Source organism: Adiantum capillus-veneris, chromosome 3 (assembly GCF_014529385.1).
Source record: "Adiantum capillus-veneris isolate H3 chromosome 3, ASM1452938v2, whole genome shotgun sequence".
NCBI lineage: Eukaryota > Viridiplantae > Streptophyta > Polypodiopsida > Polypodiales > Pteridaceae > Adiantum > Adiantum capillus-veneris.
Window position 1 is genome coordinate 122,608,802 of NC_140933.1, and position 14,513 is coordinate 122,623,314.

The 14,513-nt window shown below is 43.5% G+C and overlaps 1 protein-coding gene across 3 annotated transcripts in view; it reads left to right on the top strand.

The window, feature by feature from the left end:
- The window catches only part of LOC147461633 (uncharacterized), a 57,390-nt gene that overhangs the window by 28,837 nt on the left and 14,040 nt on the right, over nucleotides 1–14,513 (top strand). For all 3 annotated transcript variants that reach the window (XM_086509130.1, XM_086509131.1, XM_086509129.1), the window contains 2 exons: nucleotides 8,833–8,900; nucleotides 8,993–9,043. In XM_086509130.1, coding sequence (XP_086365256.1) covers nucleotides 8,833–8,900; nucleotides 8,993–9,043 — 119 coding nt within the window. The remainder of the gene's footprint in view (nucleotides 1–8,832; nucleotides 8,901–8,992; nucleotides 9,044–14,513) is intronic.

Here is a 14,513-nt window from a genome sequence, read left to right on the forward strand (position 1 = left end):
AGAGTAAACAATGTCGCCATTGTGTAAGAGCATGGATAAGTGCCAATAGCTCTTTTCCATAGATCTGTGCTACCATCTTTGGACGCGGAAACATCTTGCTCTCGTAAGCAATGACGTAGCCTTCTTGCATCAATACTGCTCCCAGATTGCGACCACAAGCATCACAATAAACTTTGAATGGCTTTTGCAAGTCTGGTAAAGCCAACACTGGTCCAGTAGTCAATTTCTCTTTGAGGGTTTGAAAAGCGGTAATCTTTGTCGGTCCCCATGTAAAAGAGACTCCTTTCTGAGTAAGTAAATGCAAAGGAGAATCTATCTCTGCAAACTTTCTTTTGAATCTCCTATAATAAGAGCACAAACTTAAAAAGCTTCGAACTTCATGAACATTCTTTAGGTTAGGCCAATCACGAATAGTCTTAATTATGACCGGGTCCATGTTTACTCCTGTTGAGAGATGATGTGCCACAAGAAATGTATCTTGGGTAAGAAAAATTGACTCTTTTTTGCGTTGATAACCAATCTATGCTTCCGCAATGCTTAAAAAACTTGCAGCAGATGATGTCTGTGCTCTGCTTCATTCTTGGAAAAAACTATAATGTCGTCAAAGAACGTGCCCACAAAAGATCGACACTCTCTGAAAATCCTATCCATCATTCGATTTAACGTTGCTGGAGCATTAGTCGAAAAGGCATAACCAAATATTTGTATAAACCAAAGGTTGTCCGAAAAGCTGTCTTGTAGGCATCCCCCGGAGCAATTCGGATCTGATGATATCCACTCTTCAAATCAATTCTACTAAAGCACGAGGATTCTTGTAGTATTCTCCAAGATCCGTCTTTCTTTAGTAGTAGCAATACCGGAGAGCAGAAAGGTAAAGTGCTAGGTTGGATGAGACCCTTTTCTAGAAGTTCTTTTACTTGGTTCGTTATTTCTTCATGCTGGGCTCGGCTAACTCGATAAGGTGGCCGGTTCGGTGGTGTGCTTCATGGAATCAAATCAATTGTATCGTCCTTAGCACGAGGTAGAGGTAACTCGCCTGGTAGGCCTTCTGAGAAACAATCAGCCTCTGTGTGTAGAAATTCTTGTCGTTCCTTTTCCAATTCAGACAGATTGGTTCGTTGTTCACCATTCAGTTCTTTCAAGAAGATCGAGTAAACAAAAAGACTGGATTTCATTGATTTGGGAATGGCAGAAGCCGATACAAATGGGACGGACTCGCTCTTCAATTTTACATCAAGTACAATTTTCCTGCCCTTCAAAGTAGCTTTCCTTGCCCGATAATCAACCACAACGTTGTTCTTGTGGAAATAAGGGATTCCTAGGAGGATGTCACACCCTTCCAAAGGCATGAGATAAGAACACTTATTCTCTAAAATACCCTTGACAGTGCAAACGAAGTTTGCTAATGACAGGTGTAATGGCAACATCCCGTCCGAGTGCCGCTAGAACTGCCTCCACCTGTTTTTTGTCGGGCGTAATTCCAAGTTGATCCCAAAGTAAAATGAAGTTGGCCTTGGCTCCTTTGTCAAAGAAGATGAGAGCTTCTTGATCTCGTACTTTGTTTCATGCGCGGCAAAGTTCTGTGCTTTCATCCATTTGATCTGAGGTCCCCACCCAATCTAGTACCAGTCCTGCTTTCATCTTTCCTTTTCTACCTTGTTCTTCGGTTGCTTTGGAACTCTCTCGCCTATCTTCCGATTGTCCTCTCTGTGTCTTTTTTGGGCACCTTTCAAACATGTGTCCTTGTTCTCCACAGTCAAAGCACTTCCCTTTTTTGAGGTATTCTAATTTCTGATCCTCGGTCAGTCGGGGTCGTGAGTCCTTTTTTTGAAACTTCTTCTGTTATCATTTGTCGAATTTTGTCCGGTCCTTGGTGTCAAAACTTAATCAGTGGGGTAGTTAGGTTACCTGAATGCATAGCAAATCCTTGCTTAGCATGTCCCATCAGTTGTTGTGTGGACTCGAACTTCTGCTGAAGGCAGTAATCTCAGATCTCTTTGGGAAGTCCACAACAAAATCGCTTGATTTGCTGCTTAAGGGTGACTTTCTTAAAAGAAGAGGCAAGTAGAAAAGCATCCCAAAATCTCTCACAATAAGTATCCAAAGTGTCGGCCTTGGACATCCGAAGATGGTTCTAAGCTGTAATCACATCTCGTTCGTACTCTTGAGTCAGCCAAGAGGAAATAAAGAGTCGCTTGAAATTTAACCACTTTGTCGGGGCTTGGGTGGACCACCACGTTTGTGCATTTCCTTTCAAAAATGATGCTGCCCTCTTGATTTTGGAGTGCTCTGAATAGTGCCCTCCAGAGAACGCTATATCAAACTGTTGAATAAATGCTAAAGCCTCGAGAGCATATCGAAACCTTGAAAAGGTTTCAAACTTTATTGCCTGTCCACCCTCCTTGAATTCCTTGGTCTTTTTGCCGTTGTCCTGGAGAAAATCATATTGGTTGGCTATGTAAAAGTGCTTCTTCTTTGAATAAAACATATGGTCAATGGAGTCTGAACTCTCAGAAGAGGATGAATCCTCGTCAAAACTGTCAGAAAAATGTCGAGATTTGTGGTATGGTTTGCTTTTCTTGGTCGCCTTCTTGTTCTTTCCAAATCTCTAGTTCTTTCTTCGTTTCTTGCCCTTTCTGTCCTCATCACTCGAATCAAAAGAGGAAGAGCTATTTGAACTGTCAGAAGAAGATGAGGACGAATTAAACAATCCTTCGAAGCGTATATGCTTCTTCTATTTTCTTGCATTCGCAAAAGAAGATCGACGGTCCAACTAGGGTAGTCAGTTCCCTTGTTGTGTTTCTTCGATTGCTTCTTTGCCCCCCAATGTCATCAAGTTCATCTTCAGTAAACATCCTTGGAATAAGAGGTTTCTTGAGGGCTGATTTTAGTGGGGTATCAATGGCTTTTTGCCAATGAGTATGCACTTCATTAATCGGGCGCCGAGTCAAAAATTTGGCATACTATGGATCCTTCACAAATTAGAGCATCTGCTTTGCGCAATCATCAAACTGTTGAACGTTGCATCTCCATTAGTAGATACTCTGTAGGACGAGGTGGTCCGTATTCTTGATCTGTTGATCCATTTGAATTTCCCGTGCTGCCTCCCGTTCCAAAAGTGTCAGGAGGGTGTGTTTGATTTTTGCAAGAATCATCACCAGAATCCATGTGTGTCGTCGAAAAAGGGATCGTATTTTCCGGTAGAAGAGAAATCGACCGAGCTCTGATACCACTGTAATAGACTTGGACACCCCAAGTCGAGAATTTGGCACGACACACGAGAGAGAATCACTTTAAAATACTTCACTTAAATCACAGTTCAATTGAGTCGACACGGCCTGGCGTAGTTCCGTGCCCAGAGAGATTGGCCCCAAAGACTGGCGTCCCTTTCGATATTTCTTTTTATATTAATGCTTGAACAAAGTGCAGTTGCCTGTGGGTCCTCTCTGCTCAGAGGCTCGTCAGCACTTCTGAGCTAGAGAGTGGCTTGGGGTCTTATTTTAAGGCCCTTAGCCATGGAAAAGCAGCTACATGGAAAGCCTTCAAACTCAAAAGTACAGGGCTCCCAAAAGCTAACGCTACTTGCAACCAACGCAAAATCCGAAAATCCGTACGTTGCCACGTTAGCATAGCCAACGCAAAATTTGGTTGTCCGTACAGCCTATGAACGTGATTTGGGGTAGGTCCGTATAGCCAGTCCGCTAGCTCCCTAGTTAATTTTCTAGTATCCCTAGGACCCTGTCGACATGTACCCATAAGTTCCAACGTATAAGTTTCATCTTTGTCCGTTAGGCATGCCATGTCATGAGTTTGTGACACACTGTGGAATTTTTTCTCTCCTTTTGGGAGCCCTTAAAAGAGCCTTTACTCTTCATGATGAATGTTGCATGGACTATGTCGAATTTGCCATTAGCTTGGAAAGAAGGCTTGCTGAATTTTTTACCTAACCAGGCGCTTTGTGAGTAGTTTTATCATTGGCGGCCGATCACAATTATGCGGATCGTATACAAAATATTGGTTAAGATGATTGTACATCGCATTAAGGAGCCGCTTTTGTGGGTATCCATCCGGCTCAGTACGGATTCATCTCTCGTCGCCAAATCATGGATAGTTTGGCTACTGTCTTAAATGGAATGGAGTATGCTAAATATACCCAGCAAGATGTACTCATGATGCAAGTAGATATTGAGAAGGCGTTTGATATGGTACAGTGGAATTTCATTGCCGACACTATGCGGGCCCTCGGATTCGGTCCTAAGTTGGCCAATTGAGCGACCAGTGGGAGGATAACATCATGAATCATCTCGCGAGATGAGTCATGCGAAAGATGAGCATTATTGCAGTGTAGTAGATGCTTCCTAGAGAGAGGTTCATCACAATGCAAAAGCCCAAAGCTCAAAGTCATCAAAACAAGGGCATGATCAGACACCAGCAAGGTGTGGTCTATTTGCATTTTGCATACAAACACATCATATTGTTGCATGTCGAAGACATCCCACTGATCTAATTGTGCACGATACAAGGAGTGAGCATGATGCTGAAAAGTATACCCAGAAACATTTGGATGCAAAAAAAGGCTCCACAAATCCAGCATGCGTGTGCATGCAATAAGATTTGTCCAAGCCTGCAATTCCACACCCAACATGTGCGAGTGTCCTGTGGTGTTGTCAGATAAAGCGGGCGCATTGTTAAAATCACCACAAAGCAAAGCATTGGAGAGCCATGGATAGGAAGACATAGCACGCCATAAAGCGGTCCGTTGCTCCGAGGTTGTAGGTGCATAGACCCCACCAAATTCATAAATCGGGCCATTGATTGTACATTGAACCACAATCCAACGACCTGATGGGAATGGGATTGAGCTAGCTAGGGTGGATGAAAGACAGATCGTGCACACAAGTGAGTATGTGTAGGTTAGATTAAGCGAATTAGTTTCCAAGATAGATTGACTTGGACTCATAAACACGATCTTGAGTAGTTGCTAACCCATCACAAGCTCACCATAAACAAGAGAGATGTAATGCAAACTTGGAATGGAATTTTTTATTCATGAAATGAGCTTTAAGTAGCTCTACAGCCTTGCACCACTACATGTGGGATAACTCCACCTCTTCTCTCATTGACTCATACTCTAGTGACTTTAGGACAAAGCTCATACCTTACAATCCTCCCCTTGAGGTTTGGACTATGAAGAAACTGACATCTTTGCCACACTCCAATCCAGGAGCAAAAGAACGTCTCCAATCCAAGAGACCATCCCCAATGCAGGAGACAAACCATCTCTAATCCAAGAGACACTCAACACCTCCCCTCAAAACAGAGGTATAAAACTGAGACCAAGCTAGCCCAAGCTATCTCCAAACAAATACAACTGAAGGGAAAAGTCAAAACAAAAGCTAGAGAATGTTGTCGTAGACTAGAAGACCACTGCTGCCTTCTTCTTCATCTTCATCTTTGTCTTCTTCTGCCAAATAGACTTTGGGCCTCGGATTTCTGCTGGTGTTGCCTCTGTCCTTTTTGAAACACTAGGAAGAGGACCCTTCTTCCCGCAAATACTGCGAGTCTTTGATGCTAGACAATCCTTTGCTACGTGCTCTTCTTTGCCACACTTGAAACAAGTTTTATTACTCAAACTAACTGCAAAAGCTCCTCCCCTGAAGTAACATTCCTCCCTTGCTTCTTCTCCTCGATTGATTACATCTTTGAAATCTGGTATTGGATCCTTCTCCTCAATGATGGTCATTATCTGGTGAAAACAAGATGGTAAGATCTTGTCCTCCTCTGGTAATGCACCGTTTACATAAGCTAGTTGTCTGACCATGCTTTTAAGGCGATTGATCAAGCTTGTAATATCTTCGTTATGTTCCATTTTCAATTTGTATAGATCCTTCTTTAAGCTCACTTTGCTCTTCTTTTTCCTAGTTCCAAAGTTTTTTCTAGTGCTTTCCATGCAGCTGATGAAGTTTCACTCCTTGTTGCCTCAGTGCAGTAAGACGGCAGGCCTGCTCGTGAGATAGTACCCCTAAAGGGGTCGGAGCCTTGGGAATGTGGGGAGCTCAGGCCAGGTTGTGGGAAAGGCCCTTGGGTAGGATGTCGGGCGGCAGACAGAGGCCGGGCAACGGGTAGGGCCATAGGCAGGCGGGGAATAGCGGCATAGTTACTCGGAACGGGAACAGGGAACGGGAACGGGAGGGTCCGGAACGGGACGGGAACGGGGAGGAGGAGGGGGTACTGGAACGGGAACGGGAACGGGGCCGGAACGGTCCACTAAAGTAAGGCTTGAATTACCTCCATTCAGCTTAGTCCCAAATAAACTCCTAAACAACCCCAAAACTGCCCTCAAATCTGCCCCCTAACCTGCTCTCAAACTGCATCAAATATGTTCCCCAAACAGCCCCAAATCTGCCCCCCAAAAGCCCACTTTTTTGCCCCCAAATGCCCTACTTTTGTCCGTTCCGCCTTGCGTTTCGCCGTTCCGCCTTGTTCCCCCCATTCCGGAACAACGTTCCAGTTACACCCCATTCTGGAACGGCGTTCCGTTCCCATCTCCATTTCGGGAACGGGACTCGTGCGGAACGTCGTTTTGGAACGTTTGGGCTGTGTTCCCCCCGTTCCCTGTTACACTGGGTAGCGGGCACTCTGCGGGCTATGAAGGAAAGAAAAAAATTTGTGTGTGCACAGCCACTTATGGACCGCCCAAGAGAATAGGTTGGATTTGAGCGCCTTTCAAAAGTCCATCCACGTTCCCAATTGAGCCCACGACCTCTATACTTAATTTAGAGGTCAAACCACTACACCAAATAGCCTTGCATGTGAGAGAGCCTAAGAAGAGGATATTTATTCTTGACTTTGCAGAGCTCCACACACACAAACTCACTCACACACACACACACACACACACACACACACACACACACACCTATTTTAGGAATAAAATGGTGAGATGTTTGAAGGAGCTCCCGGGCTCGGAATGGGGAGCTTGAGGAGTCTATGAAGAGCTTGTGAGGGAGGCTTCGAGATTATTTGACCAATGCAAGGAGAAAAAGAACTCGATGAAATTAATTGAAGATGCAAATTAGCAAGAAATCGGCACAAAATGTGTTCTAAATGCAAACACAAAGAAGATACTAATCCTCTCCCTAAGCAAGCCTACCCAGCCATGGAGGGTAGTGGCCTCTTGGGTGTGCCAAGGACATGCCCACATATAGCTAGATTAGGGCTTAATTAGTGAGAGATGCAACTAGTCATGGAGAATGCCAATGGTCCGTAACGATGATTACGAAATATGAACACTCCAATGGAGATGCTAATCACTAACACACAAATGCATACCAACAATCCTAGCTAGCACACCAAAGCTATGATACCACTTGATGGGAATGGGATCGAGCTAGCTAGGGTGGATGAAAGACAAACATCGTGCACACAAGTGTGTGTAGGCTAGATTATCACTCAAGCGAATTAGGTTCCAAGATACATAAACACGATCTTGAGTAGTTGCTAACCACAAGCTCACCATAAACAAGAGAGATGTAATGCAAACTTGGAATGGATTTGTTTATTCATGAAACGAGCTTTTAGTAGCTCTATAGCCTTGCACCACTACATGTGGGATAATTCCACCTCTTCTCTCATTGACTCATACTCTACTAACTCTAGCGACTGTAGGACAAAGCTCACACCTTACATGACCTGCTAGATTGTTATACGCTAGAACTGGCTGCAGCTCATTCCTAACCATCATCTATACAACTGAAAAGCCCGTTATACCAGCGTATGCTATCTAGTAGCCTGCAAAATACGAGCATTTCCCAGCATATTCATGTTGATTGTGCTCTTGCAAAATAACTATGCGTGACTTACATGTATGTACATAATGCCAGGTTAATATTCACTTATGAGGGTTACATAACCTGTGCACATTGTATGAAATGCATTTAACACAACTATGTATGCGAGAGATATGTACAAAAGCAAAGGAAGGAGGGAACTAAGATGACGTGCCCATGGGCACATCAACATGGTATGTACATAATGCCAAGTTAATCTCCACTTATCAGGGTTACATAACTTGCGCACATTGTATGAAATGCATTTAACACAACTATGTATGCGCGAGATATGTACAAAAGCAAAGGAAGGAGGGGACTAAGATGACGTGCCCATGGGCACATCAACATCAATAGACTGTGGCTCGACTACAGCATCCTAAATGCCCGCATCACACACACACACGCACACACACACACACACACACACACACACACACACACTCAAAACTGGTGCGCCAAAAATAGCTTTTTCCTAGTGCTGGAACCCCCCCTCCATTTTGTAGTTATAAAAAAGAGAATTATTAAACACTCGAAAGAAAAGCACTTATTTGGTAATATTAAGTGAAGTCAGTTGTGGAGAGAATCTGAATTTCAGGTTTAGAGAAAGAAAATCAGCCCTATTTTAGAGAGAGGAGAGAGAATCTAGAGAAATAAAGTTAGTGTGCACCTATAGAGGATTTTGGCTAAGGCTAGAGACCGTCAAGGACCACCTTTCTAGGGGGAGAATCTCTTATTGGCTAGATGGATGCAATAATCAATTGCATTTTGGACTTTGATGCAAAAACCCTAACCCTAAAACTTGTCACATACCACCCTCAAAAATCAAAGCAATGATCAAAATATCCCACCCCCCCCCCCCCCCCCCCCCCCCCCCCAAAAAAAAAAAAAAAAAAAAAAAAAGAAATCACGCGCACACACAAAGGAGGCGTAACCTATATGCCCCTCCTACTTGTACGGATTTCAATCTCCTACTGATGTTTTTTGACATCTTTTGGACCAGATTGTCGCATTCAAGATTCAATGCCTTTTAATGTGATCAGTTCTCAAGGCAAGTTTGAGATATTGAAGGTATGAATGCTACCTATCTTGTTCATGATGCAGCATGCTCAATCACAGTCTCGTGGTATCTGTTCATTAGTTTTTATGATTGTTGTCTACAGGAGGAGGTGTGTTATTCTCGTTATCTCAATGTGTACAATCGTGTCGTCAAGGTAAACAGCCCTTCAGGTGCTTGCGGATGGCAAACTTAACAAGTAATTTGGTCATAAACACACGTATGATTCTAGCTGGATGCCCGTTTCATATTCTATGTTCTACCGCACATACTGGTTGCACACTAGCACATCTTTTATCATATCGTGGAAATTGCATGGATGCAAAAGCTCAGATGATAGTGTTTCCTGGTTTTTAGACAAAACAAGTGTCATTGTTAGATTATTAACTTGAGAAACTGGAAATGGGTAACTTGGGAAGAACCTGCAACTTACAGATCCTACAGACTACATTGGTTGTGCAGCAACTCAGTCCTAATAGTGACCAGTGTGTTAGCAGTTTTAGAAAGTTTGTTACTCAAAACATGTGACATGTGATATGTGAGACTTTCTGACAATGATGCTTACTGAGGTGGATGCCAGAAAAGCACACCATTGAAAAGCACAAATGAGAAAGCACACATAAGACATGAAATTCAAATATTGAGAAAGAAAGGAAGGAAGTAAGAAAGTTATGTTAATGCCCATGGGACATTTATTTCAGTACATTCGGATTCAAGGTGCCAATAGCACAACATAGAAAATAAGATGTCTCAGATAAACACCTAAATGCACATCAAAGATCATTCTTGATGCCCACCTTGGCTGTCCGGAAGTCCTTGATGATGGCCTTACCATAACAATAGACAGCCCGTTTAATTTTGTTTCTTGCTTTATACACCTTTGCCAGCTCCTGTTTCTCTTGTTCTTCAGCTATGTAGACATGAGCTCATTAAGCCTCCCTATCTTCGAAAGTGAGAGCAAGAGAGAGGAAAGGCTACTTCCCTTGACGTTTTTAATAGTTTTTGGCCTTGGCCTATGACCTTTTCTTTTCAGTTGTATCTAGCATTTAAATTCTTACCAGTTTTTGGGTTTTTTGTTTGCTCATGGCCTTTGGCCAACTGGCATCTTTGGCTTTGTACTTCCCTTTGTGACAGGCTGATCTTTGGAGCAAGTCCAGGGGTCCTTAAGTGATAATAGTTGCCCCCATCCAAGGTTGGGGCTGGATATGAGAACGATTTCCCCCTTTTAGGGATTCTTGTTACAGAGATGTATCGAGAAGATTGCTAGACTCACTTAAACCAAGAAATAGTCTTGGTTTTGATGTTATTTTTTGAACTGTACCTTTGTTGCAGTTGGTCGCGTTGTTTTTCTTGATACTTTACCTTGGGGAGGCTTTGAGTTCTCTGTTGGCTTCCCTCGTCTGTGTGGCTGCTGTGACAAGTTGCTGACGTGGCATGAACCGCATAAGGAGCAGACCAGAATAGCGGAGGCCAAGACCATTGCCAGCTGCTCTCCATAAGCTCTGCAAAACGAACCGTGATTTGTGCCGCCGCCGTACAGATTGCTGACATGGCACCATACAGATGGTTTGCATTATTATTAGCAGATATCTTTAAGTGCTTTTGGCACTAGGTGAGAAGAGCAGATAGATTTTAAGTGCTTTTGGGCTTTAGGTGCCTATAAATTGAAGGCCTCAATGCTAGTTGTACTTAGAGCTAGTTCACGTGGAGTTGTGGCTCGCAACTGGTTGCCAACCCACAACCAGCAACGTTTCAGTTCACATGCAGGGCTGAAAATTCAAAAACAGTATTAAATAAGGCGTTTTTTCCCTCTGCAAACCTGAAAAGTGAGGAGTTGTTTTGTCTTTTTGCGTGGTTTCCAGCGTGCTCCACCTTGCCCCCTAGGAGCAGTAAGCAACTGAGTCGCAACCAGTTGCAAGAAAATTCTTGGCGACTCCTCATGGGAACAAAACTGGTTCGCAACTGCAAGGTTCCACGTGAACTGGCTCTTAGATTATGTATTTGGTCACAAAGGGCAGTTGTAAATTCCCGTTGATAATAAATAAAGAAATACTGCTAGAGGTGCTTGACTTGCGGGCCACTACTGTCAAAAGGGAAACTACGCCTTTTCCACATTGACTCAAGTGCGTGAAGTCTCTTTCTGTTCTTTAAAGTTATTTTCTTGTCCTAGCAGATACCTTTTAAGTGCTTTTGGCACTAGATGAAAAGAGCAAATGATTTTTAAGTTGCTTTTGTGCTTTAGGTGCGTGTAAATTAAAGGCCTCGGTGGTAGTTGTATTCAGATTATATGTATGGTCACACAGAAAAGTGTAAACTTATCCCTTGATATTGAATTAGGACATATTGCTAGGGGTGCTCGACCTGAGGGCCACTACTATTTGAAGGAGAACTAGGCCTTTTCCGCGTTGACTCAAGTGACGCGCGAAGTCTCTGTTCTTTTAGTTTCTTTCTTGTCCTATCATTGTTTTCCCGTCCGCTTGTGGTGCCAGCCATTTAAATTGGTGGCTATCCACCAATCCATTATGTGAACGTACCCAAACCAATCGGGAAGACTTTCAGAACTTTAATTTTACCCTTGTGGAACGAGATTTTTTGAGAAAGAATGATTAGTGCTACCATTGCTTTGCAAATCCTAGACGATTGGAGCATGTGATGGACGGGAGGGACATTATACTATTGACAAAGACACACCAGAGCCTGAAGAGAGGACTACCCCAGTAGTGGGCTACTGGTGGGAGTTTCCATACAGGACACGTCAGGGCACTCACGAGGGTCTGGTGGAGTGGAAATAAATTTTCAGCGAAAGCTCCAAGGATGCCTTAGAGTGGTGGCTCAGGACCCAATGGCTAGATATATATGGATCAGTCTTATGTTACTACTTCCCATCAGGCTCCTCTTCTGCCATGCAAGAGGAGGATCCATGTCACAAAGTGATGACGTGGCGGACAGCAGAAACCCTTATTTCTGCCAGAAACCCTAAAATTCCTGCAAACCCTAATTTCTGCCAGAAAAATTTCCGGAAATCACGGAGGCTTTTATTTTTTTATTTTTGCTTTTTTTTTTTTAATAAAATAAGGGAAGAACTTGAGAGAGAAGAGCTTTTGAGCTCTTATGCTTTTAACTCGGAAGCTTTTGGGCATCCCTTGTAACCTTTAAATAAGTGGTGAGGGTCTCACTTCTCAGAGCATCTGGACGTAGAGTCTGAGAGTGAAACCCTAGCCACTCTCTTGTACTTTGATCTGATTAATATAAAAAGAAATACCGAAAGGGGCGCCAGTCTTTAGAGCCAATATCTCTAGGCACGGAACTCCGCCGGGCCAGTGCAAATCTATTGTGATCAGTGAATTGTTTTGAAGTGGTTATTTGGTGCTGTCGCGGTTGATTCTTGACTTGGAGTGTCCAAGTCTGTTACAGTGGTATCAGAGCACGACCGATTTCTCTTCTACGGGAAATCCGATTTTTTTTTTTTTTTCCGTGGCACCTATGGCTTCACGCAAGGATCAGTCGACTCCCTCTGCATCTGGAGATGCGGGCAGGGATCACAACGAAGATTCCGGCAGAGAGTATGGCCCGCCTCGGCCTACTCAGGCGGAGCGGCGAGAGATGGAGCGTCGTCAGTTGATCGGCAATGCAACGAAGATGATGCTCAATTTTTCGAAGGATCCAAAATTTTGCAAAATATATGAGCGAGACTTCTTTTCAGGAAGTGCATGAGCTGTGACAGAAAACCACTACACCCACTCTCAAGAAACCTTCTGCTCACAAGAAATATTCAGAGAAGGAATTAGAAGAGGTGGTTGATGCACGGATTGCTCAGCTTTTTGACGCGCAAAAGAAATCCAAAAAGCACGGCAAAAAGAAAAAGAAAAGCACTGACTTTCCAGGTTATTTGGGTCGTCAGTCAACTTTTGACAAGGCAAAGAAATAGAAGAAGCGTGTCAAGTTTGAAGGCTTACTCAGTTCTTCTTCTTCTTATGACAGTTCTTCTAGCTCTTCAGACTTGAGCGAAGAAGACAGAAAAAGCAAAAAGCGAAGCAAGAAACAAAGCTTCGGAAAGGGCAAGAAAAAGGCAAAGAAGGCTACATCTCGCCTAGAGACTGACAGTTCTACTGAGGACTCGTCTACAGACAGCTCAGATTCCAATGACGGAAACTTTTATGCGAACAAGAAGAATTTTTACAAAGCTAACCAGTATGACTTTCTCGAAGATAAAAGCAAGAAAGTCTGAGAGTTTAAGGAAGGTGGCCACTCGATCAAGTTTGATACTTTTTTAGGATACTCAGATGCTTCGAAGGCTTTGTCTTTTATACAGCAGTTTGACATCGCTTTCGCGGGAGGACGCTATTCAGAGCACTCCAAGATTCGGAGAGCTGCCTCCTACTTTAAGAGGAAGCACGCCACCGAACCGGCCACCTTACCGTGTGAGCTGAGTACAGAATGAAAAGATTATGAACCCAGTGAAAGACCTCTTGAAAAAGGGTCTTGTCCAGTCTAGTACTTCACCGTATTGCTCTCCAGTGTTGTTGGTTTTGAAGAAAGACTGATCTTGGAGAATGTGCATCGATTATAGAGCTTTCAACAAAATCACCATCAAGAACAGATTTCCGATTCCTAGGATCGATGATATACTCGACAGGTTACAGAGATCCTTGTGCTTTAGCAGGATTGACTTGAAGAGTGGATATCATCAGATCAGGATAGTGCAAGGAGATGTCTACAAGACAGCTTTTCGGACGACTTTTGGGTTATTTGAGTTTTTGGTGATGCCTTTTGGATTAACCAATGCTCCTGCGACATTTAACCGGATGATGGACAAGATTTTTCGAGAGTACAGGCTATTTGTTGGCACTCTCCTTGACGACATCATTGTTTTCTCCAAGAATGAGGCAGAACACAGAGATCATCTACTTCAGGTCTTTCAGGCATTATGAGATCACAAGTGAGTGATTAATGCAAAGAAAAGTGAATTTTTCCTACCAAAGATACACGTGTCAGAGCAGGAGTGCAAATGGATCCGGCCAAGATAGAGACTATCCGTAATTGGCCCGATTTGAAGAATGTCCATGAAGTTGAAAGCTTCTTGGGACTGTGTTCGTACTACAGGCGGTTCATACGAAAGTTTGCAGAGGTTGCTTCCCCTTTGCATATCTTGACACAGAAAGGAGTACCTTTTTCGTGGGGACCCACAGAGGTGACTGCCTTTCGGACATTGAAAGAGAAATTGACTACGGGACCTATTTTGACTTTGCCGGACTTGCAGAAGTCATTTGAAGTATATTGTGATGCTTGTGGTCGTAGTCTGGGTGCGGTCTTGATGCAAGAAGGCCATGTCATAGCTTACGAGAGCCGTTTGTTCTCTAGGCCAGAGATGACAAACAGATTTATGAGAAAGAGCTTTTGGCGGTTATCCATGCTCTTACTCAGTGGCGGCATTACCTACTCGGAGCGGATTTTACCGTCTTCACAGATCATCAGAGTTTGCGCTACTTCTTGTCATAGAAGCAACTTTCGGAAAAGTAGATGCGGTGGGCGAACATCTTGTCACAGTTCCACTTCCAGATTGTCCATGTTCAGGGACATAAGAATGTGGTGGCAGATGCTTTGTCTCGGAAACCGTTGGTTCTGGC